Source organism: Taeniopygia guttata, chromosome 1, assembly GCF_048771995.1.
Source record: "Taeniopygia guttata chromosome 1, bTaeGut7.mat, whole genome shotgun sequence".
Classification (NCBI taxonomy): domain Eukaryota; kingdom Metazoa; phylum Chordata; class Aves; order Passeriformes; family Estrildidae; genus Taeniopygia; species Taeniopygia guttata.
In genome coordinates this window covers 86616599-86641897 of record NC_133024.1, presented here as the reverse complement: position 1 = coordinate 86641897, position 25299 = coordinate 86616599, and the positions used below count along the sequence as shown (strand labels likewise).

The window sequence follows — 25299 nt, the reverse complement described above, 5'->3', positions numbered from 1 at the left end:
CCTCAAGCTCTGGTTAAAATAATTTGAATCTGTCTACATTTCTCATAAAGGGCACAGGAACCAAGGATTAAACCAATAAGTGGCTTGGCAGTAATGAAAAATAAGAAATAAAATAGAGAACTCTGCAGTTTGAGATGAAGGTCTTAAAGCTACTGTTCCTTGTGCCTGGAGAACACATTTGCACCCTTTGTGTTGCCTCTAAGTTGCCATAACCATGCAGGTTCAGAGAGTGGAGATTCTATGACATTCCTGCAGAAACAGAAATTTTAAATTGAGGAAGGAGCAGTTGCAGCTAATTTTGGCTCCAGTCTAGTGGGCAAACTACTGAATTACTCAGCTGTTTCTTGAATCCAGTTGTAGTATATTCTGTAGGAGACTCTAACAAACCAGATCTGAATATGGACTAAAGGAAAACAGTTTCTGCCAGCAAACCACTGCAAATTACGATTTTTCTCTTGCTTGCTGTTACTTTATTTTGTGTGAGCTTTCTTAGGCTTGTAGGAAGGGTTGGGTTTTGGTTTGGTTTCTTGGGTTTTTTTGGTCTTTGCCCTTCCCCAAAATACATACTGATTTTGTTGCCTTTAAATAATGAAGCAAAGGTGAGATTTTTTTTTTTTCCCTGTTGGGGTAGGCTGTGTACTTCAGAGATCCTTAAAAGTGATCCTTTTTAAACATATCAGTTGTGGTGGGGGTTGACCCTGACTGGACACCAGGTACCCACCAAAGCCACTCCCCTCTGGAACTGGAACAGGACAGGGAAGAGGAGAGAAAATATAACAAAAGACTTGTGAGTTAAGGTCAGGGAGAGCTAACTCACTGATTACTGTCATGAGAAAATTAGACTCAATTTGGGGAGATATAATTTAATTTATTGCCAATCAAAATCAGAGCAGGATAATGAGAAGTAAAATAAATAATAAAAACACCTTCCTGCCACTCCTCCCTCCTTCCTAAGCTCTACTCTACTTCCTCCCCTGCTGCAGCGCAGGGAGACAAGGAGTGGTGAGATGGTCAGTTCATCACACATTGTTTCTGATGCTGCTCAGAGATGAGTCCTTTCCCTGCTCCAGCATGGTGTCCCTCCCACAGGAGATAGTCCTCCACAGACTTCTACAATGTGAGTCCTTCCCACAGGCTAAAGTTCTTCACTAACCACTCCAGCGTGGGTCCCTTTACCACAGGGTGCAGTCCTTCAGGAACGCTCTGCTCCAGTGCGAATCCCTCAAGTTTGCTGGCACAAGTCCTGCCAGCAAAGCTGCTCTGCTGTGGGCTCCTCTCTCCATGGGTCCACAGGTCCTGCCAGAAGCCTGCTCCCCTGTGCGCTTCCCAAGAGGTCACAGCCTCTTTTGAGCATCCACCTGCTGTGACATGGGTGTCCTTCCTAGGCTGCAGGTGGTATCTCCTCCCTGTGGTCCTCCATGAGCTGCAGGGGCACAGGTGCCTTACCGTGTTCTTCAGCATAGGCTGCAGGGGAACCTCTGCTCCAGAGCCTGGAGCACTTCTTCCCCTCCTGGACTGACCTTGGTGTCTGCAAGGTTGTTTCTGTCACTCCTCTCTTCTCTGGCCACAACTGCTTCTACAAAATAACTTCTTTTTTTCTTTTCTAATATGTTATTAGACACTCATTGCCTTGGCCTTGGCCAGTGGTGGGTCTGCCTTGGAGCCAGCTGGCATGGGCTCAGTAGACAAAGGGAAAGCTTTTGGCAGCTTCTCAGAGAAGCCACCACTATATCACCCCGCTACCAAAACCTTGCCATGCAAACCCAGTACACCACTTCTGCAGTCTTCCATTTTTTGGAATTTTCTTTCTTCTGAATTTACTCATTGCAGCACCATCACAGAGGTCAGTATCATTCTTATCTTCTGAGAACAAGTTGATTATTGAGCAGATAATGAAGCAACAAAATAGGAGTAGCACTGTTTATGACCTGGCTTGCTCATTACTTCAGGTTTCGTGTAGTGCCATTACATTTTTGCTGCTGGGAACCTCTGTGGGTGCTGCCAGTGCCAATCTGGTTATGGGTATTGCAGGATACTCTTGGGCAAATGATCCTTTATAGCCTGGTACTTTGGCATTTGACAATCCAAGACTTGCCTGTGCTGTTATTGCTATAATCTTGAACACTAATTCATAAAGAGCTGATCATGAATCTTGTAAGAGCGTACTGGAGCCTGAACTTTGAGAATCAAATGATTGTGAATGGAGGTCAGACTGCTTTTAGAAATGAGAGAATATACAGCTTATTTTAAAGCGAAGTCTTGAAAAACTTCCTGTTTAACTTACAAAGAGAAATTAATTCAAATTTTTAATAATTTTAAATCTCAGCACCAAGGAACTATTTTTTGAGATGTGCTACACAGTAAGAACCAGTCTTCCATTCTGTCAAACATCTAATAAATAGGAGGTCTCAGAGAGGAAAAATGAAGATGAAGTATTTAAAATTTATTTTTCTTTTTGGAAAAAGGCAGATTTTTGTGGCAAAAAATGACTTTTTTAAACAAAACCTGTGGCAATTAGGGTGCTATATTTATGCACATTAACAAGAATATTTTTACTGAACCAGAGCTCTTGTGGTACAAAAAGCATTGCAGCATCCAATTTAAAAATCTTTCATCTTTTCTTCAGGGGCTGGGGGATGTTGACAGAACTTGGACAGTTTTGGAAATGGCAACCAGCTAAAGCATTTCTTGGAGCTGCAGCTGCTGTCTGGAATTGGTAGACTTGGCAGCTCTTGAAAAAAGTTGGTGCAGGGTGCAGTGTGTTTGCTTCCAGAGAGCCCAAGATACCCTTCATAACAGCAGGCATGTTATTTTGGCAAAAAATTTAACTTTGTTTTTCCATGTGATTTCTATGTGGCTTTAGTACAGAAATTGTTATGAAGCAAGGTTTTCTTTTGTTGAACTGGTTTCAGTGGAATTTGCATTATACTTTAGAACAAGTAGGACAGCCCTTAAAATTTTAGCTCTTTCAGCAAATTATTCTTTGGGTTTTTTTCAAGTATCTGCCTAAAAAGGTAACTGGGCATCTTTCTCCTCTAGGCCTTGTTATACCTACTTTCTTATCCTATTTTAATTTATAGGCCTCTCAGGAGCTGAAGGGGAAATCCTGAAAACCCTAATTCAGAGTGGAACTGTGTTTTCCCACTGAAAACTGGACTTTCTTCATCAAAAATGCATTAAAATGTCTATACTGCAGAGAGTCCATCTGGAAACAAAATATTTGTATGTGGCTTTGGCAAGTTTCCCAGTCGCTCCTGAAGATGTGGTTTCCTTGAAAAAGCAAGAAATGTTGTCCTCAGTCAATACATGACTTTCCCCATCAGATGGTGCTCGAGGACAGATTTATTGTGCAGCTCATTCTCCAGCAGACAAACTGATACAATTGATACAATACGAAGGATGTCTCCTCTGCAGGCTCAAAAAACGTGCTCACGGGATTTTCCTCTGCAGGAAAGAAAGAAAGAAAAGAAAGAAAAGAAAGAAAAGAAAGAAAAGAAAGAAAAGAAAGAAAAGAAAGAAAAGAAAGAAAAGAAAGAAAAGAAAGAAAGAAAGAAAGAAAGAAAGAAAGAAAGAAAGAAAGAAAGAAAGAAAGAAAGAAAGAAAGAAAGAAAGAAAGAAAGAAAGAAAGAAAGAAAGAAAGAAAGAAAGAAAGAAAGAAAGAAGGCAGTCCCGAACCAGAGTAAGAGTGGAATGACAAGGGTTGACTGGAACAACGCCTGTGCCACCTGCTGCTGTCATTGCCACTGAAAAGGAGAGCACCCAGAAACCAGTTCCCAGCCATGGCAAGGGTCTGATTCAGCAGTAGTGGAAAAGAGCCGGAAAAGGATGGGAAGAGCAGAATTGGAAGGCAGAGGGTAACTCACAAAGACACAGAGCCCCAGAAGATTTGCAATTCTACTTTACAGTGTGACCATGGAGATTTCAAGTGCTTTGGAAAGGTACAAACATGCTATCATGTTTTGAAGCACTAAGAGCTTAAGACCATATTTCATAAAAAATGACCTTCAATTTGATGTGCTTGCACTATGGGGCACCACTTCAAGCACAAATAATGTGAGCGTGCCCTGCATTAATGGGCAACCAGCATAGCAGTTAGGTTCCTGAAACCTGCATTCATTATTTAAAATTGTGCCATATAAAATAACAACTGTTGGGGGAAAAAAATGAAAGGCAGCTCTCCCCAGATAGAAGCCAAGTGCTTGGTCATTACCAGCGCACAAAGTGAGAGTAAACTAAATGCTGATGTGCAACATTTCACATTTATTGATTTGGTCAGTTTTCAGATTGGCCTGATATAAAACGGATAATTTATACAATCTGATCTGTAAGGAGGATGTTGTCTCAAAACTGAAATCAAAAATCAAGGCTTTTTTCCTATTCAAACATGATCCAAATAATGCAGTGACATAGCATTCCCTGACAATTTTACAGATTAAAGTACTTTCCTGTTGAAAGATAAATTTAAATTTGTTTTTAAAACTTGCTGGCTTTGCTTGAACCCAAGTTTATTTCCAAACAGGAGATGATCATTAGAGGACAGCTAAGTATTGATTTCACAATAATCATTTGTTGAGAATAGCCATGAACATTTAACTGAGGATTATAGGGTTCACAGAGCCATTCCTCTGCAGCTTTGTACTTGCCACACAGCAGAATTTTCCATAGTTTGAACAGAGGGAAAAGACTAAATGACCTAAGGAAAGAGTTTGGGAAGGTTTGATATTTCAAATACATACATGAAATAAGTATTTTGGAAATGCTGTTAGAAGGAAAGTCTTACATCCCCATTTATCAACCCCCACCCATGAACATTTGAAAGAAATCTACTTTGTAGTTTTAAAGGAAAATGTGATTTTTAATAGTTCTTTCAAAACAAGCTTAAATAAAAAAATTAATCTTATTGCCCACAGATTTAGAAATGTGCTAATGAAAGAAAAAAGTTATGATTTCACAGTGTACATTCTTCAATGAAAGTTATCAATTTTGTAACAAGTAGAAAGAAAATTATTTCTGCATTGTACTGAAATGTGTATCTGTGCTAAAGCAAGCTCAGTACTTAGATTAAGTGGGACAGAAAGTGCAAATTCCTGAGAGCTACAGTTAAGTATAATTTATTTTAATGCTTCCCATATGCCCTCAAATGGTAGCCATTGATTCTAGGATCTAGAAGTCTATGTTATTAAGGTGCACAGTGACTTCATCTGATTCCAGGGCCCGACTGTGCTACTTTTCTGTAAAAACAAATTAGATGGAACATTTTTGTTCCTTGGAGTGCATAGCTCAGACAAAGAAAAGATTACCTTTCCCCTCTTACAAATGAGGAAACAAAAAGTAAAACAAATTAACCAGGGTCACAAGCATGAGTTTTCTTGAGCCTCAGTGGTCCCTGACTCAAACAGGAGACTGCTCGCTTTGTCTACGTGCAGTGCTCTACAACTATTCTACTGCTTTGTTTGCATTACATTGCAACGAAATAACTAAGGTGCAAAAAAGCAATTTTGATTCAAAACATGATTTATCCACTTGAAGTTTTCTGGTTTTAGGCCTTCTGGTGTCCTGCTAAGTGCTCTCAGTTCTTGCTGACATAAGTGAAAGCCAAGGTAATTCAGTTTTCCTTTGGTGATCCTTAGTACCTTTCAAAGGTAACATATTGCCAAAAATTCAAAAAGTAAAAATTCAAGCTATTCAGGTCTTTGTTGCAAGTTCTTTTTATAAGCCTTATTTGCAACTCTCCTACAGCTTATTTCTTCTCTTCTTCCTCTTCTTCTGCATCAGAGGTCTTTAAGCAAACTAGGCTTCAGGAATATATTTATTCTTCTTTAGAAGTCTATATGATAGGTGCATTGTGCATTTTTCAGTGGTATTCATGTTGAAGCTCTGGTTAAAACAAGTATTATTGATTACAAATAAAATCTGAAATGATACACAAGTTTGGGGATATTTTTTAAGAATCTATTCATCACTGGACTTTCAACAATGACTTCAATGGAAAATTGTGTATTGAACCTTCGTGACTTGGTTCCATGAGAGATGATGTGATAAGGCACATTTCCATACTATTTTAACAGTGGAAATAATGTAATTAAATTAAAGCATTGCCATAAGTTATTTGTAAAAGATATATATATATATATTGTATCTTTAAATTTGCAATTGCTGCAGTATTCCTTTCACTTATTTAATTTCCATTTGAGTTAACTCAAATGGAAGTGGTTAGACCCAGATTGAGGCTTGTTTTGTTATTTTAATGGATCCCATAGTCTGATCAGATCATTTAGAATCCTAATTCAATATGCCCATGGTTTATTATCAATAGTTCTCCTTTGGCTATGTTCAGTACAGCTGGTTCTCAGGCTTATTTCTCTGCCTGTCCCCTTGCGATGCCTGCCTAACTAACCGTGGTGGTGGCATAGGTCTTGCTGACCCGTGGTCTGCAGTCAGATCTTCCCTGCTCAAAGTGCCAAATCTTGGTCTCGTCAGCAGTGGCTGCCTGAACCCAATGGATGGCTGAGGCAAGGTGCTTGGGTCCTGCTGCTCTCCCCGTCCGTCCTGGCTCCCGTCAACTTCGTTCTTCCACTCCACCCTAAACTCAGGTAGTGGCCTCTGTTGTCTCAGTCTCTGGTCTCTCAAGATTTTCCCTGCTCTGGGCCTTAGATTGAGCACTGTGGTAGCAGCATCCAACTCAGAGTCACTGCTGTCACCCACTGTTAATTGAAAACAAAAGTATAGTTTTAGGTGTAGAATATAACTGTTTCAGGAATATTTGTGTAACAGCACACTGAGCCCTTGCAGCCATAGAATAAAGTTTCCCCATGTTTTTCTATATCCAGTGATTTCTGATTAGACCCAGTAAAAGCCTTTTAACTCTGCCAAAATAGGGGATAAATCTGACTTAAAAACATCCCTACCCTCAAAAGTGTGATTTTTAGAAAGGCCTCACGCAGCTGCTTTTTGATTGCCAAGTGCTCCCTTGATTGAAGTGACATTTCCCCAGTTCTGGGAAATTTCCAATTCTCTGGACAGGAAAAAACTGTCTCTCTCTGAACTTAGGGTCTAGTTCCTGCTTACATCCAAGCAGAATACCAAAATTCGATTTCTCAGCCCCACATCTCATGAAATCTAAACTGAGAGGCATTTCCAGAGCATAACATGTACAGGGGCTATAGAAACTTGACTTTGGAAAAGGAGCATTAACACTCTTACCAGGCAAAGGATCTCTCAAGGTCAGTGTACAGATAGGTGGAAATATCCCATCCTCAATAAGGCTGAATGTAACATGAAACAGAATCAACAGGGCAAATCTTATAGGTTGCAAGTGCTGCAGACTCTTCCACTCACAGCAGGGTAGAATATGCTCTAGGGAAACCTGGCATAATTGTTTAGGGAATGCCCTTAAATGATCATTGCCAGGTAAACCAAGCTGGAGATTGTCTGGATGTGCACATGTGCATGTATTTTTCCCCAGCAGACTTCTTTAAAAAGAATTAATATCTTCAACAAAACTTGCACACTTTAGTCATTTGGTCACTATTTTAACAATAGTTTATGAATGCGTCAGATCTGTTCTTAGACTTAAATCATATATGATGTTTTAAATATATCAGAATAAACAATTTTTATTGTTTATTTGCAACTGTGCAATTGTGCAACTGTCATAAGAACAAATTAGATTAGTAATCATGTTATTTCTTTTATAAAGGTAAGGAAAGGGTCAACAAAACATATCACCATGTAATTGTCCATTCACCCAGATAATTATATATCAAGGGAGGTCTTCATCAGACTGTGTTTTCAGGCTTTTTCCTTTCTAAATATGTCAAATAATATATTTTTTGACAATTGAATAATCTGGAGGCATATTTTCTCTTTAATTCTAGGTGACAGTAGGTGACCTCTGCAGACTAACTACAGAATAAAAGGCATCCTATGTCAGGAGAGCAAAGATATCATTATTAACAGACAAGAACACAGTCTATTGTTAAATTAATTTGGAATAGTGGAAAACTAACTGGGGGTGGAGATCAGGAAATTTTAGCAACTCTGCACACATTTCTTCTTCCCAGCAAGAGATCCTTATGACAACTTGTCATGAAAGAAAATGCTCCTGAGTATGATATAAGCATGGTAATGAAACCAGGAACAATCAAAAGTAATATATAGAATTGGGCAAAGTTTTCACATCAAATATTTGTGCTCCAACAGATTTTAAATTTATTTTTGTTAGAACTCAAGAACTACAATATAAAACATTTGTGAGTTTAGGCAGGGATTTGGTTGTAAACCACAGCATTTTCAGTTCTTCCTGAGAACAAAAAACTAGGTCTAATGTCTTCATTAGCCTCTCTGGTTCAGAGCAGTGTCCTCTAGCCTGATCCCAGAGGAAAAAGAACCAAACAGGCTCATAATCCAGGAAGGCTATCTGGATTATGGAATAAAGATGAGGAGAATGAGCCATGGCAGTGTTCCTGGTGCAAAAGTGCAGCAGGCAGCTGCTTGCTGACATGAGAAGATGTGCTGGGCAGGCTATGCCAGTATGGGATAGGAAGTGAGAAAGCCCCACAAAGCCCTGCTGTTGAGGGCATTTCTCTACATTCAAATTTCTGCTTTAAGTCACACTGCTTTAAATGCTCTAATTTGTTTATTTCTCTACATCATCCATGGAAAAACATTCCTTCTATGTAAGAAAAATGACTGCAGCACAGTAAGAGAAAAACAGAAAAATTTCATTACCTCTGGAAGATGTTTTATTTCTCACTCGTAGTTTCTCCGGGAGTTTAGTGTTTTTAGGAAGTGAAAGGAATCTTTTTGTATTTGCTGCAGCCTGAATGAAAAGAAAACAAAAACATTTTAAGTCACTGCAGCCTAGTGTACCTGCATAATGCATATTAAGATACACAACTGAGGCTTGAACAGGTTTCTGTAGCTAAAGGGCTGGAGAGTAGTTTTGGATTAGCTAATATGTGATCTTTTACTACACACTCAGCACTGATTGCTGGCTGAAGTCTGTGCTAACTAAGGTAAAGACTGAGTAATCTCAAGCAGTTTAATCAAATAAAAGCCTAGTGATACGCCCTCTGGGATCAGAGTTAATAAATGTATGGTCTCTAACCTCAACCTTACCTGCACAGACTTTCCTAAGGAAGGCAAATGGCACTTCATGCAGCTTAAAACTTGTTTAAACTTTTTATTAGTCAGCTGCAAAAATCTGGGTGAGACTGAAGCTGGGGCTCAAGAACTAATCTGCATTCTGATCCTGCAAGCACTTTATACATATAAATGACTTTATACAGTTGACTAGTCACACTGAAGTTGATGAGGAAGTTAGGCACCAGCATGATCATTTACCAGTTCAGGCCATAAAATCCTTGTTTTCCCTAAGATTTAAAGGCTCTGGGAACAGACCACACTTCATACTTCTAGAACACCAGAGGTACTTTCCAGGACAAGTTGGTTTTTTTTTTAATTCAAAAGTTTTTCAAGGACATCCTTTCTTACATTTGCTACAAAGATTTTTAAAATCTTTGCAGTCTACCAGCTCTCCTCTACTAATACCATTACTTGTGGCAGATCCAAAGGGAACCTGAAAGGAAATATTATTTCTCTTAGAGATTTTTCATCTTTGGATTTTTATTATTTTCCTCTTTTTCCTCTTTCCTCTGTGAAAGATTTATCCAAGGATAATTATTCTTAAAATTATAGAAGGTGTGTTTTAAAAAGTTCCCTGCCCCAAAAGTCCTGCTGAGTCTCCTCACTATTCCACATAGTAAATAATTTATTGTATGAAAAAGATAACATATGTAACTGTGGTTGAGAAAAAAAAAAAAATCAGGAACAGTCTTATTGTCATAATTAACACCATAGTAGCTCTGTTAATGATCACCTATGAGACATTATCATCCTTTTGGAGTCATTATTCCAGCCTCAGCTGCTGAAGAACAACTGTATCAATGAAGACAGAAGTCACTAAGTATTCCTGTAACATGAAAATATGCAGAATGGCTAATTTCCTTGATACCTGATATGACCCAAAAGATCAGTATCCCTGCCTAATTAGTGTGCTCTATTCCAATACGGTTGGAAGTTTACAACTGCAGGACTGCCTCAGAGAGCCAAATATTATCATGCCACAGCAATCCTTTTAAGTGGAAGCAGTTTTCCTAACCAGTGTCAAAATCTGAAGGCCTGACTAAAGAACATATAATACTTTTCAAGTGAAGAGCTTGCTCTGACTGATGGGGTCAAAAGTCCTCTGCTATATTTTGGAGCTTATTGTAATTAGCTTTTCTATCTCTAAGTAATTTTTAACCTTTAATCACCACACTTCATCAAAATACTGATAGAGAATACTGACTGATCATATCTACATTGTGTACAGAGCCTCTCCAGCTTCTCTGAGGTAAAATTATGGCAGCATATCCCACTCCCATATCACATTCTACAAGACTGAAGTTTTGCTGAGGGTATCAACACAAATTAAAAGGCTCACGTGTGCAACTCAAGGTGTAAATGTGATGTTACATATGTCGTTGTCTTCCAAATTCAGGATTTTTTCCTGCATGTCAGAAGATTGATTTTCCACCATGACAGTTAGCTACAAACAGCTGCTTTCAATAACAATTAAAATTTAAAAAAAACCAAACAGGCAAAAAAACTGCAAAAAACATCAAAAAATGCAAGTACCGGTCTTTCCCTTGACAGGCTGTTTGTTTTCCTCAGGCTCTCCCGAAGGCTGTGCCGGCGACGGATCAGAATTTCTTTGGCCTGCTTCTCACTTGCATCTGCAGCCAGGCTGTGTCGGTTGTAGGACATTGTCTGAAATGGAAAAGCCATGGTCACAGCCTGGAAAGCATGATGTCAAACGTGTTGGACTATATGAACAGGGAAAAACAAGCTTTTTGCTTGAATAAGCATCATAAATCCTTGTGAACAAGATCGTATTGCAGATGATTAATAACAAGAAAAATAATTATGCTTGGAATGTTTTTATTCATCTGCTTCACAACCACCTGGGTTTTTCTGTTGGTTTTGGTAATTTTTTTAACCTGCTAATATTTATAATGAAAAGCAAAATGGAAGAAACTGGCTTGATACCGTGTTTACCCCCACACTGTCGTAGCTTCATCAGTATGTCAGTAGAGGACACATATTTGAAAGTGATAAGTCCCCTAGAGGGAAGTAATTTTAACCTCCAGCAAGCTGAAGCTTGCTCAATTTTTGAATGTTTTCCAAGGGCTCAGGCATTCAAACTTCTTAGCCACAGGAGGACAAATGTGAAATGTCCTTTTGCTTTTATTTCACTATTTTTCCAGTTCATCATCTCTGCTCTTAATACAAACAGCTTTATAACTGGAGGCAAATAGGAAATCTAATCCCATGTCATGAAGTGACCAATATACTGATACAAGTAGACAATGTTGGGTTGAATTGGCACCTATAATCCTACTTTAATACTGTGGTTGCATCAGAGGTAATAAGACAAAAACATTAAGCCTTATCAATAGTATAAGATCAAGTAAGTATTTACACAAAGGAATGTGAATATGCTACTGTACATATGACAGGATATGGATTCAAGGCAACAGAGGTAAATAAGAGCATTACTTGTTATTATATGATAGAGCAGATGTACTAGCTCAAAGATGTGTTAAGAAGATAATCAGTATATTGCAAGAGCAGTGGGATATTTATGTAGGCAAAAGTTCATCCTTACTCGGTGTCGTATTTGGTAGAGATTCTTTGTTAATATTTCTCGCATATTTTCCATTTCAGTGGGAGAAAGGGGCTTTATTTTTCCTTCATGATAATCACTGTGGAAGAATAAAAAAAAAGGAAAATAGGGGAGAGGGAGAGATAGAGAATATTTTTAATTTTATGGTCAGGAATGACATTTGAATTATTTCCTTTGTTAAAGATGGAAACAACATTTCAAAACAACCAAGTAATAGGTGAAAATTTAACATGTAGAACTGAAATCTTGATTTCATTTGAATTTGTGGAAAGATACAAAATGTGATAAAAATTACAATAATTTGTCCACTGTATTTAAGTACTATTAAGAATGCCCCTCAGGCTTCCCTTGTAGCTATTCTCAGCAGGCAGGCAGGCACGTGTTCAAGTCCACCTCCGCTCATCACGGCAGATGGGTGTTCCAGTGAGCAGCTGTCCCAGTAAAGCGACACACGCCGGAAGAGCACAGCACTTCACCTGAAGCTACAGGCAAAAGGCTCTGGTTTCACATCCTCTTACTGCTCTGGTGACATTAGGACGCAATGTATCCTAAGTCAAAATTATTATCCTGCCTACAGCCCAGGCTGTGAAATAAATTATGTGACCCAGCTGAGATGCTTGGCCATGATGGCATCGCTTGCTTACCTGAGAGACACTGATGATGGGACCTTGCTTATCATTCCACTCTCTGCCATCTCAATGGCATGCTTGATCTCTAGCTTCTTGTATAAAGAAACAATGCTGGATTTGGGCTGGTTCTCACGGATTAGAAGTCTTCGCAGGTATTTATTGTCAAACTTTTTAAACCTGTACATGAGGCAAACCAGCCCAATCAGTTAATTTTTACTGTGCATAGTTAAGTAAAGCCAATATATTGCAGTTAATGAAATTTTAAAGGATTTTATTGTCTGGGAATGTGTCTGTTTATGTTAACAACCTAATGCTGAGTAACCTAAGAAAGGGTCAATTTCAACTTTACTTCAGATAGATAGTCTTAATAGGTTAGATAGGTTAATATGTTAATGGGCAGTCTCCCTAGCAGCAACTTTAAACTTTTAGATATTCTGTTATTAGAAAATATTATTTTTAGTTCTCTGTTTTCATCAGGACAAAGAGAACATTAAATATTTACTGTAATAACAAATAAAAGGCCAAAATTTGCATCAACTGCTTTTTCTTTGAAATTTTAGCCTGCTTTTGTAAAACTTTAGAAGTTGTTCCTTTCTCTAAAGCAACTGCACTCTCTTGGATGCTTAGTGAAAAAATATTGATTACAGCTGGTGTTGATTTTGTTTGTCAGGAAATATTTTGCCCTCCAGACGTTCTGGAATTATTCTTGAATTTGGGTGTGAAGGTCATGAAGAGGTAGGACTCTCCTTTACTCTGCAATCTTTTCATTAAAGATCTCAAATAGACTGGAGGAGAACCAGGCTAAGAAAAGAAAAGTTGTTCCCATGTCACACATCTGTCAAGAAAGTGTCCTCACTGTGTCACCCCCAAGTCATTTGGAGAGGGCTCTCCTCAGCCATTCCTGCTATTCTCTCCTTATATAAAACACTCAAATTCTTCTTGGAGCAGAGACTAGAGGTGGTGAGCAGTGCCCATGCTTTGGGTCTAAAGAATTTGGATGTAAAAGGAATTAGATCCAACCTAATGATGATGATGATTCAGCAGACAAAGTAAAAATATTAATTATTCAGGTATTGCCAGGGGTAATCTTAACTGGTACTAATTCTTAAGGAATACCATCAAGAGCTGTGAAGCTGCCTGCTATTAGGATCTCTCATGTATCTCATGTCAGCTGCTGCCTTGATCTTTCTAGAGGAAATCCACTAGCTTTTGTATGTTTACAGTCAAATAGGAAACTAACCCATCACTTAACTGCCTTGAGAAATACAGCTTGCAGGAGGACAGCTGGGTGAGCAAAAAGGCTCAGCAGACATAGAGAAAATGCTCTGCAGCAGTCAGAATCATGCAGCCCCTGAAAGTACCATCCTTCACCCTGGGATCAGAGGGCTGCCTTGCTTCCCAGCTGGAGATTCTGTTCTACTTGCTTGTGGTTTAGTAAAAGACATTGTTTTGCTACTTTCCCTTTGAAACCCACATGTTCTAAAAACAACCATATGCTTTCAAGAATAAATGCTGAAAATGAAATTTGATGCACAACAGCCTTTGGGGTTTTTTGGGGGTTTTTTTTGTTGTTGTTTTTTGTTTTGGTTTGGTTTTTTTTTTTTTTTTTTTTTTTTGCTGCAGAGCCATTTCAACCTCTCTTGTATAACAGAGTTTCAAATGCCATTCTTACTTATCTCTCCAAAAGTTGTGACCCCAGTGTCCACACACATCTTCAATTCCAGTCTTCACGTGGTCAAAGAACTAAAGGAAAACATTGGTTCATTACATAAACTTATAGACATCATTTGCCTTGTCCTTAGACCGTATTAATTTTCAATTTACTTTAAAACAAACATCTAGTCACAACTAAGGACAATGTTTCAGTCCTACCAAAAGCAGTCCAAAGCAAGCTCAAAGACAGAATCTGTTTCTTTCCCCCTGAATCTTCCTTAGCTCACAGCCACAAAAGGACAGAAGTTAGTGGCTAATTTCCTCAATGTCAATCTTGCTCAGCTCTTGCCTGAAACTAAAGGTCTTTCCCATATTTTCACTTACTTGGAATTCTCTAACCACTTGCTGCTATGCCTGGAACTTCCCCAGGCCTGACAGTGAGGCAAGTATGACTTTGTGGAGAAGAGAATCTCAGCGGACAGAAGATCCCTATATCAGCACCAGCCCCTCAGGATGCACAGACAGAACTGAGAGCCAGCAGTAGGTCCTGAGATCCTATTTTAGGAATTTGTATCATCTTAAAGCATCCTGTCCATCTAATATTAGCAACACACTCTTCCTGAGTCTATTATCAATTAGGAAAAACTGAATCACTTCAGCTAAGGTCTCACTTGAACCCAGAGGCAGCATGTTTGCTTTTAATTCAGGAACCATCGTAGGGGTCTCTCAGTCTCAGGGAAAAATCCTGGTAGACATGTCCAAAGGATTAGCTCTAAAAGGACAGACTTTCAGATGCCTAGATTGGCTTCGTTCCCAAACGTGGCCCTTACTATTCCTCCCTTTTGAAATTTCAAACCACTTGCCACAGGTATGCTGCAAGGAGAAAGACATTCAAGAAGATGCATGGCTAATAATCTGCAACAATTGGAGACACAGATGTACCAAACATATATCCATAAAAAGGCTGATGATGTAAGAGTTTAGTAAGTTTGAGAGTGTGTTTAAGAGAAGTTTGCATTTGTTTAATTAGATTAAATCAAATGCAGTATAATGTAATTAAATAAAGCCAAAGGTTTCCTGATGTAGCCAAATTATAAAATAATATGTATCTCATGTGTGAAATAAACTACAAAAAGTTAATTTACTTCTAGATCTAAACAATTAAGAAAGTGAGAGATTCCAAAATAAGGATACGTAACAATAATTTTTGTAATTGCCAGAATTAAATATAAGCTTTACAATTATTGTGCTCGTAACAGCTATCAAAAAGTAATCAAGTACACCCTCTCCATAATACTGATGCTGAATGCTTGTCTGTCTGAATGTGACTAGGAATTTCATCTATACAAGGGTTTCATCGATGATATGAAGTTGCAACATACCCTGTTATAAATCTCTTCACTGACAGCAGGCTGCTTTTTATTTGACCTTTTGACGTCAAGAAACTCCACCAGTGGGCGAATTGTTATTCCCTGTGAAGAAAAATAGAACACAATAATTATAAAAGTGATTTCATTCTTTTGATTAGCAGGTTTTGCACTTAGCTATGAAGTCCTTGTCAGTTCAGACTCCATTAATGCAACAGGAGGAAGAAAGGGGTGCCCCAGAACTGAGAGCTCCAAGAGGGTCAACCTAACAGAACCCATCATAAATACATCACCTACCCCATCCATAGTTATTTTAAACTTTTTCTTTCCGTTTTGTTATGTGTTAGAAAAACATGAATTAATAAACTGATTCTCTATAATTTCAAAATGAACATGTAAAGTCCTCTTTTCTAGTACTTACGTCCAAAATGGGTATTCAAAGATATGTAAACAGTACTATTATGGATATCTAAGATCATGAAACTATGTTTTTTTGAAAATATGTATCCTTGCCTGACCATTCTCAGAGAAAGAAAAAAAAGTTTTAGCTATTCCCTGAATTATATAATGGTTTTCAACAAGTATTTGTGGAAGAATAGAGATAATTTGTTTACTTGTACAGGCACACTGGCACAGGGGAGAGGAATGAATCTCCTGTGGTGTTGAGATCAGTCGCTACTATCCCAGTCACCCAGGTCACATTTCTTTTTGTAAATGAATCAAGCTTTATTTTAAAATTAGTTAGGTTTCTTTGCCCCATTGCTCATAATGGAACACTCATCTTGAACCTTATTGTTCTGATAATTAGAAAGCTGCTTCTTAATTGCATCATGGTCACTGTGTAGCACTTTGTTCTTGTGCCAACATTTGTCTTTTTAGTTTAAACAATGTTCACTCCCTCACATAAACAGTAATTATAGTCCCTCTTCGCCTTCATCTTGCTAAGGCCAAGGCATCCTGGTCTCCTTTCACATGACAGATTTACCAGTCCCCTGATTACTCCAGAACGTGCCACTGTGCTCTAATGGAAATACCTGTCTCAGTGTGTCCTACAATCAGATTTGCCTTTCTTCTGTCCCCACTGTATCATTGACTTAAAATCTACCCCATTACCAACTAGTACACCTGTATCATTTTCCCTTTCGATTTTTTTCCAAATCAAAGGTTCCCATTTCACAAGAGAAATTCCTAGTAAGAAAGTCCTTGCAAGAACATTTTTGAGCATTACTGAGCATTATTCTTCAGTTTAATTCTGTTCCTTTCATGTTGGCCCTCAGTTCTTTCTACAGGATACTCTGTCATCCTAAGAACACTTTCCAAAATCTGTCATCAAGAAACATCAGCAACAAAAACTCACACAGTTATGTGCCATGGTCAGTTAACAAGAGTATTAACTTATGCTTGAGGAATTCCTTTGATAATATCCCAGCAGCCTATTACCTGGCCAGGGTGGTTGAACAGTCGAGCAGGTGCCCAGAGAGGCTGGGGTACCTCCATCCATCAATATATTCAGAACTCAGCTTGACATGGCCCTGAGGAACATCATCTAACTTGGGGGTTGCCTTGTTTTGAGCACAGGGTTGGACTAGAGACCCCCAGAGATCCTTTCTGACCCAAAGGACAATTAACTTCTATTTCAATTTAAAGGAGGAACTGTAAGCTCCTTCCTCATTCATCTTACAGCCATCCTAATATCAATCTAACCCTCAGTTTAATGAGTTGTTACATTAGCTATCTCCTCTGTAGCCCCCTCCCCAAAGATTTTACAATAGTCCGGTTAAATTTGATTACTCCAGAAAATAAATTGCCTTGTGAAAGAATGATACCAGGTTTTTCTTTGATAAATCATGTTGTATCTCATAGCACACTCCATTTATCTCTGTATTTTAAATTATTCTGTTCTTCAAAATTAGTTTTCACAGCTGAAGTCAACTAACTGACCTCCACCTTGCCCCTTTGCCCAAGCATGAGCACAGATACTTGCTTCTCACAGCACCTTTTTCCATGTAAACAGCAGAGTAACAAAATTCTATCTTTTTTTTTCACAGACCTGAAATTTCATTAATAGTCACTCACATCTCTCTCACTGCTCTGGATAATGACCATTCTGATATGTTTATCTGATGGGCTTGGCCTCCTCTACATTTTGCAGGTTTCAGTCTCTTGCTCACCCTTGACCAGGCCTCCATGGCCAGGTGGTCATCAGAGACAAGTTCTCCATGTCCTAACACACACCTGGTGCTTTTTTAGGGCTGTCCAGCTGGTTTGCAGCATCACTTCCCCCAACTCCAGTTCACCTGCCTGGGCCCGAAGTATCTTTAGCTCATTGTGCACTACATCAAACACTGAACTTCTGAGTAAACACAGACAAATTTAAACATTCTAGAAAAAGGAATGAGTGCTGAAGCTGTGCCCAGATTATCTTTTATCTCTGCTCCAACCTCACTAGTCTTAAATACTTAGTACTACTTACATGTTAGCATAAGTACTTAATACTGGCATACTTTTGCTACCTGCCTATGGCATGCATAGCATTTTTTCTACTATGACTATGGCGAGTACCTTCAAGTATGTTCCTTCCAGTAAGTTAGAACATTTAATTTTCTACCTATTAGAGGTACTTACTTATAATCTGTCTGAGCGAGACAAAGTTCAGGAGAAAAAAGGTACTACCTGAATGAAAACTGTAAAGAATATCACCACGATAACAGCAGTGATGAACAATTTCTTCCTGGGAAACACAGCAGGAGGAAGCAGAAATACAAGTGAAAAACAAATTGCTCCTCGGAGACCTCCATAGGCGATAATAAATTGGTCCTTAAAAGTGAGAGGTATTGTCCGGAACACATTAATGATCTGAGTCAGAACAAAAACACCTGAGGGAAAAAACAGAAATACAGAGAGGAAGGGGAAAAAAGGACACTTCAGAACTAGCCCATGATGCTAATATTTGTTTAAAAACACTTCCATTTGCTTCTAACCTTTTATTTGCTTCTTCAACATATATTATTGAAAAAATGAAACATTACTTAGCAGCTTGAAATACCATAATATTAAATTAAAAAGCCTTAGGAACATCATTTTGAACATACTTAGTGAGCTAAACACATCAGTTCAGCTGGATTTAGGACCTGAAGCAGCTAATAGATCTCCACAAGACAGTTACCTGCTAGACTACACCTCTAAACCAGCAATAATTCTCTGTGTCAGTATAGACCAAGACTCTTAATTGCTTTTTCACTGCATTTGAGGTGATTTTGAAACCTGGTTTGTCCCTTCCATCAATCTGTGCTTTGAACCCTGCAAACTCCTGTTCGCTCTATTTTACTCAGACAGGAAGGATGCAGGAGTAGGGATGGAGGGGAGAAGACGCCAATGCATGCTGGTGTACCTTGGAAAAAGGTTCCAGGGATGTGGCAGATTGGAGTAAAGGTATGAAGGCAGGTGAAGGGAGCAAGCACAGGGGGCAAGAGCTGGGTAGCAATCAGGGTGTTTGGCTGCTTTTCAGCTTATTGATTCAGCATATTGATTGTGGGGTTGCAGGTGCAGTAGGAAAGTAGTCCAGGTTTCTGCTCTGGAAGGAGACTTGGGAGCTGGATTAGAGCATGACGCACCTTTACACATGCAGGGACTGAAGCATTAGAGATGAAGCCAGGGAGAGGAGCAGATTTAAGACCTACCAGCCTGCCCTGCACTTAGCTCTCTCAATAAAAGGAAAAGAGCTAGTACTGTAAATTCAGGAGGGATCAGTTTCTTACAGGAGTTTTTCTTTACACTTCAATTACAGCATTTCCTGCTTTGATACTATTTATGTCAATGACTGTGAAAATCCCAAAGCTAGTAAACATAAATTAAAAACAAAACAAAACCAAAAAACAAAAGAAAAAAAATCCCACAAACACCCCCCACAACCTTTTCAATTCTGGAATGACTGCTAATTATTTTTACCACAGTTTGCTTATTTGTAAATAAATTTTCACTTAAATACATGTATTGTGATTAACAAGCAGACTGCCTCTCACTTTAGGTGAGCAAGACCAGGTCAAAACTGATTTTAGGTTTCGGGAAAGGTGGAAGCTGACCCTGTGATATAGGGCATGTTACTAATACAAAAAGCATTCTGCAGACTGATGGGTCTCTGTCTAAGATCAGGCATTTTCTACTTGACAAGAGATAAACCATTTCACTTGCAAAGAATACTAACCCATAGTCTGAGACTTGCTTACCCAGTGCCCTCCAGATTAAACAGAAGAGGAGGGTGAAGCTTACAAAGGCCCAGTTCCACTCATGGTTCTTCCCAACTGTAGACACACCCATGAAGATGAAGATTAAAGTCTCACTGACACTGCTCAGCATCTTCATGAAATATTTTATCGTTGTGTAGGATTTCTGAGAAACATTTTCCTCCACATATTTATTCATGGTCATGGCACAAGCTGTAATCCTGAAAGGCAAATATTTTCCCATATTTAATTGGCTTTTTTTTTTTTTTTAGCCTCTCTTTTATCTACATAATATTATTCATTTTCCATAGTTATCTTTAAAATGCAAAGTATAACTTATTCCATAACCAATCTCAAATTTTCAGGCTTGGTGAACCTACAATTTTGGGCTTGATTTTTTTTTTCTGCAATTGGAAGTTTTCTGAGAAGACATCAGTGTATGGAGAGTTTTTTCACATACTAAATGCACACAATCTATGTAGGGGTCACTCCAACTCTGTTTTGAAAGGGGCAGAGATGAGGAGAGGCAGGGAGAGTCTTGGAAAACAGAAGCTGCTGCATCTCTTGCTGCTGAGGGACATCAGACAGGGTGGAAATTGCATATCCTGGGGCAGGGCAGGACTTCCCTCCTTCCCTTCCCTTCTGCTTTTTCCTTGGGAAAAGCAAAGAATGACATTACTGGTAGTACATCACTTGCTCAGTATGGCTGTCCACAGTACAGGGATGGCTGAGGACCACTCAGCTACACATTTACAAGTTTAAGAGTAGTTAGCAGAGGCTGGAGGATAACTTCAAGGTGGTGTCTTAGTGTAGGGAAGGACAGTCTGAGCTGACAAATAATTATCAGGGAGGACAACTAAGGCAAGATACATTGTGAAATAGCTGTCATTCCTGGTTCTGCTGTCTAGGGCAACAACATCTGCTCTGATTTCCCAGTGAAAAACATTATCCACATCCATGTATGGGTTCTCAGTCAAACCCATAAAAGTTTGTGCTAAAACGTTTTAGCATACTAAATCTAAACAAAGAAAGAGAGATGTATTTACATTGTCTTTTTGAATACAGCCAACTTGTCTACGGTTATTTATTCCAGGTTTTCAGATATAAGTATTTGCTAACATAGGGGATATTTCTTCATGCTCAAATCTCTACACTTCTCTCTCTCCTGGGGGAGGAGGGCAGGTTTGCTAGCATCTCTGAAAATTTCTCTTGAAATGTCCCAAGTCTTATGGACATTTCACTGCAGAAACTCTTCTGCTAAGCATGTCCTGCCTCTAAGTCAAGAGCCCCATCTCTGAACCAAACATCCCTGAATGTGAATATAAATGGAAACGCAGACTGGGACAAAGCTCAGAGAAACCTCACTGACAATATGAACACACATGCCTGGGTTCTTTCTTCTAAATAAGGGATTTAAAAAAAAAAAATTGCAAAACAAGAGGAATCCCAGAAGCGGCAGTAACTTCAAAAGGACTTCCATAGAGTGAACTTTCTTTGCATTTTGCAATAGGGAGTCTGTTGCAGCAGCTCAGGCTGTAGTCACTGGCACACTTTGAATGCATTTCTGTTGATTAATTAAAGTTAGTTTTGTCCAGAGGTTTCATTCTTTTACATGGAGCCACATCTACATCCCCAAAGTGGTTGGGCAACAATACTTCTGAAGGACAAATCTGGAGGACATGTGGACACTGGGAGAAGACACAGTGTACTCTGTTGACCTCTCCCAAGCAGCAGAGACCCTGAATATATATCAAAGTGAAGAAAACCCAAGGTAGAGAATGTGATATGGGGACAGATGCAGTCTGATGGGGCAGATAGTGGCTTACAAATACAGGCAGAACAGTGCACCTAACCTGGCCTTCACCCTGCATTTTTATCCACCTATACATGGTGATGGAGAAGGATCTAGTCAGCACAAAATAAAATTTCCAATGACATGCAAAGACTAGCTCCAACCCTAAGCAAACTCCATGTCTAAGAAGCAAGAAAGTCTCACTAAGACTATCCCAGACCCCCATCTATATTTAGTACTGATATAATTGTCAGCCCTCTCCTCATTGTCAGCTGATTTCACCGCAGTCCTGAACAGAAAGATTCCATGTGGACCACAGGTAGCATGCTGCCTGGGAAGCAAAGCTCATCCTGATTACACAGGGTTCACTGTGGAAGACATAATGTAGATTTCATAAGCATGCAAGCTTTCTCCCTGAAACACACAGTAGTTAAGGTAGCATTTCTAGTTTGAGCATCTGGTTAAGATAACAGAAGTCCTGAATTTTTTGCCAATATTGACAAACTGATGATGCTTTTCACAGCTTTCCTCCTTGTTCTGATCTTACAGTTACCCAGACTGAGGACTTACAACAGATCCCACATCATGTGCCTGAGCAAGAGAGTGGGAAAGGACTTGTCACACACATGGATTTTGTCCTGACAAGAAGCAACAGCTTGGTAAGGACATGCACTCAAGCCCGAAGCTGTCAAACACTCCCAGGTCCCTCAGTTTGTACACAGTTCTGATGATCAACCATAAAAGTACATGCACAAATCTTCTCAAATCCACTTAACCCTTTGACCTGCCAAAAGTCTCATACTCAGTGGCAAACCAGCTCTTCACTGCACTGACGCAGCGACAAAGATCTCGGGCTATGCCATGGGTTGTGACAGCTCTCCTGTGTTACACTATTTATCTGCACAAGTGTAACAAGTCTGCTGCAGCCCGGTTACTCCGGCTGATGGCACTCAGTGGAGCTGGCAAACGCAGGGGCAGCAAATGCAAAAGAGCAAGAAGGCAGTGGGTGGGCTGGAAAACAGCCATGTCTAGGCCCACAGTCATTTCAGAGTCCCAAAGCAGCAGCTCAGTGCCCTGAAGCATTAGGACTGTCAGGTCTGCATCAAAGGCACGACGAAGCACGCAGTACTATTTATTACCTTCTTAAAATAAACAGTTTTCATGATTATAGTAATTTAGGAAAGCCCTGCAGCATGGGGAGCAGGGAATCGTGCTCTGGAGTTGGTTTGTTTTTGGAACCTGAGGTAATGGAGACACTGTAAGTGCATGTCTGATAAGAATCTGTCACCAGATTAATCAAAATCCTTGCAAGCTGTAACTTAAAACACCTACCATGCTTACCCACTAGAATTTAAAGGGACAACACTCTTATTTTCAGTCACATTTTGCATTCATTCAACTAGTGTCAAGCAACTGAGGAGTTGGTTCAATGCTACAAGGAATAGAGCTGCACATGATTTGTTACTCTTCAGATAAGTAATATTCCACACCTAATCACTGCTCACTTAGAACCAGGTATCTCTTTAGAGTATTTATTTACATGAGAAAAAAATGCTGAAGTCTCCTTTATTTGAAAATTGTGTGGAAATATAGTGTTAAAATTTAATATAAAATCAATGTCTTTATGCAAGGTTTTATATACATTATTATAATAAGTTATTTACAAACTATATTTTTACTGTCACAATAATCAAAGTCAAAGCTTAGATGTGTTTTATTTTACATTTCTTACCCACATACATTAATTCTGGCTTCCAATTCTGTGACCTGAGTAGTTGCCTTGGTCAAGAAGGGGAAGGGAAAAGCACTTCATTGCAATTAACCTGCAACATTCTGTACTTCTGAAGAATAAAAGTCTCACTGTATAAACAGTACAGTTTCTGTCAGGACTGCAATAAACTAGGCCACTGGGTTCAATCCTCAAGTTTCCTTGACCTACTAAATTTACAGTAGTTTCAATGTTTGCTCCTTTCAGCCTGCTAATTCATTGTTTCAAAAGAAAAAAAAAAAAAAAAACTATATTAAAAGTTCTGCTGCTCCACAGCCTTCATGAGAAATTAGTAAGAAGAAAATGCAGCATGAAAGCAAGTGAATAAAGTTCAGATTCGGATTTGTGTGTTTTACATGTGTGAGCCTCACTCATGCCCAGCTCCAGTTACAGTAGAAACTATATCCTTTCCTTCTGAAGAGGATTTTCTCACTGCAGCTCACAGGGACATGGTTCAGTCCCTTCACTGTGCCAGCCAGGTAACCTGGTGCAGGGGTTATACACGGACATTTCAAGAATCGTTTATCCTTAGAATGAGTACACAAACTTATCAGAAGAGGGACAAGTGCCTTTCATTCTCTTCTATTTCTCTGCCAGTGAATTCCTGCTTGCCCAGGAATGAGGCAATCTGTCTAAGTATTTTATTTATTTGGTAACACTGTACGTTCCTGCTCATGTCCTTCCCCTAAAATATGGTACACCTTGTAATCACAAGTTCTCACCGAGTATCTTTATAAACCTGGTTATGAAAGAAGTGGGAATCAGTAGTTTAACAGACTCATGTGGCTATGGGTGAAAAAGGGGAGACCAGGCAATTATTCTTCATAGGCTGAACTGTAAATGGCCACAGAAGCAAGCAATAAATAATCTTGGTTGTAAGGGACATTCCAAGGTCATTTACTCCAACTACCTGCTCAAAGAAGGGCTGACTTTTAAATCAGACCCAAGCAATCCCTACATGAGTCAGTTGCTGCAAAAAATGACAGGGAACTCTGGTTAACACTGGTGTGTGTTTTTGCACTGTGACACAGAGCAAATTACTTTCTATAGTTCAAAGGCAAAAGAAATGTGACAAGAACAGGGCAGATTTACTCCAAGGGGATGCAGAAATTGTAGGAGCTCCAGAGCTGTCAGCAGCACTGCTGGGAGGGGACAAGCTTTATGGCTTATAGCAGCTGAGACCCTACATGGGAGCAGAGAGCCTTTCTGTCTCAGCAGAGATGTTTCTGCTTTACACAGTTCTGTCAGCTATTATAAAGCATGCTTAAGAGACAAAAACAGACAGAACATTTTAAACCTAACTCATTTTCTACTGTGCTGTTTGAGGGTGAAAATACTTTGTGTTTCCTCTTCTGTTCTGCACCCATTCAGGGGTCATTGCACAAAGGAAAACGAACAGGTTGTTAGTGCTGTGGGAAGCACTGGTGTGCTGGTGGCAGGCACTGGCATGTGGTGGGTCCCCTGACCCACCAGCAGATGCACCATGCCCTATCCATTGTGTCCTGGATGCAGCAGGTCCAAATCAGTATTTTCATAAACACTGCCTCAATTTTTTTCCATGTACAATTTAGACACATGTTTTTGGTTTAGAAACCCTTTAAGTATTTGATCATAGGATGTCAAGGACATTTGGCTTAAGAGGTGGAGGAAACTAGAAACCACACAAATGCTATGAATAGAAGCTATGGAAAGAGATGGCACATTTATGAACTCGGTCAAAGTGGATGCATATGTTGCTTTATTTAGGCTCATATCAGAGAAAGAAACCCATGTAATCTTTTGCTCTTTACTTACATTGAAGTTCCAGCCCTTGTTGTTTCATGGCATATTCCTATTTTTGTACTACTAAAATCATAACCCATAAGTTTCCTTGTAAATTGCTTCCCAGCCCCAGAAAACCTTATACTGGCACGCCTATGATAGTAAACCTATCTTCACTTGCCTGAAAGAAAATAATCAGGCCAGGTATTATCGAGTATTAGTGACACTCAGCAGTAATATCCGAGCTTACAAAAAAAGCTCTGCTCCTCATGCCTGAATGACTCATATTTGCCACTAGAAAAACAAAAAGTCATTAAACAAAGTTGACTTTAAAAATATTACTTGGAACCAGAGCAAAACATTTAATTATATCAAATG

General features: G+C 39.2%; 1 protein-coding gene across 1 annotated transcript in view; it reads right to left on the bottom strand.

Annotated features, from left to right (window-relative positions):
• Window positions 1-4240: 4240 nt before the first annotated feature.
• The window catches only part of SLC9A2 (solute carrier family 9 member A2), a 33742-nt gene continuing 12683 nt past the window's right edge, over window positions 4241-25299 (bottom strand). The window contains exons 4-12 of the mRNA XM_030278877.4: window positions 19604-19821; window positions 18051-18253; window positions 15393-15482; window positions 14030-14100; window positions 12373-12534; window positions 11711-11807; window positions 10681-10812; window positions 8731-8821; window positions 4241-6704 (exon numbers count right to left, since the gene is read on the bottom strand). Of these exons, the coding sequence (XP_030134737.4) occupies window positions 6334-6704; window positions 8731-8821; window positions 10681-10812; window positions 11711-11807; window positions 12373-12534; window positions 14030-14100; window positions 15393-15482; window positions 18051-18253; window positions 19604-19821 (1435 nt within the window). The 3' untranslated portion in view covers window positions 4241-6333. The remainder of the gene's footprint in view (window positions 6705-8730; window positions 8822-10680; window positions 10813-11710; window positions 11808-12372; window positions 12535-14029; window positions 14101-15392; window positions 15483-18050; window positions 18254-19603; window positions 19822-25299) is intronic.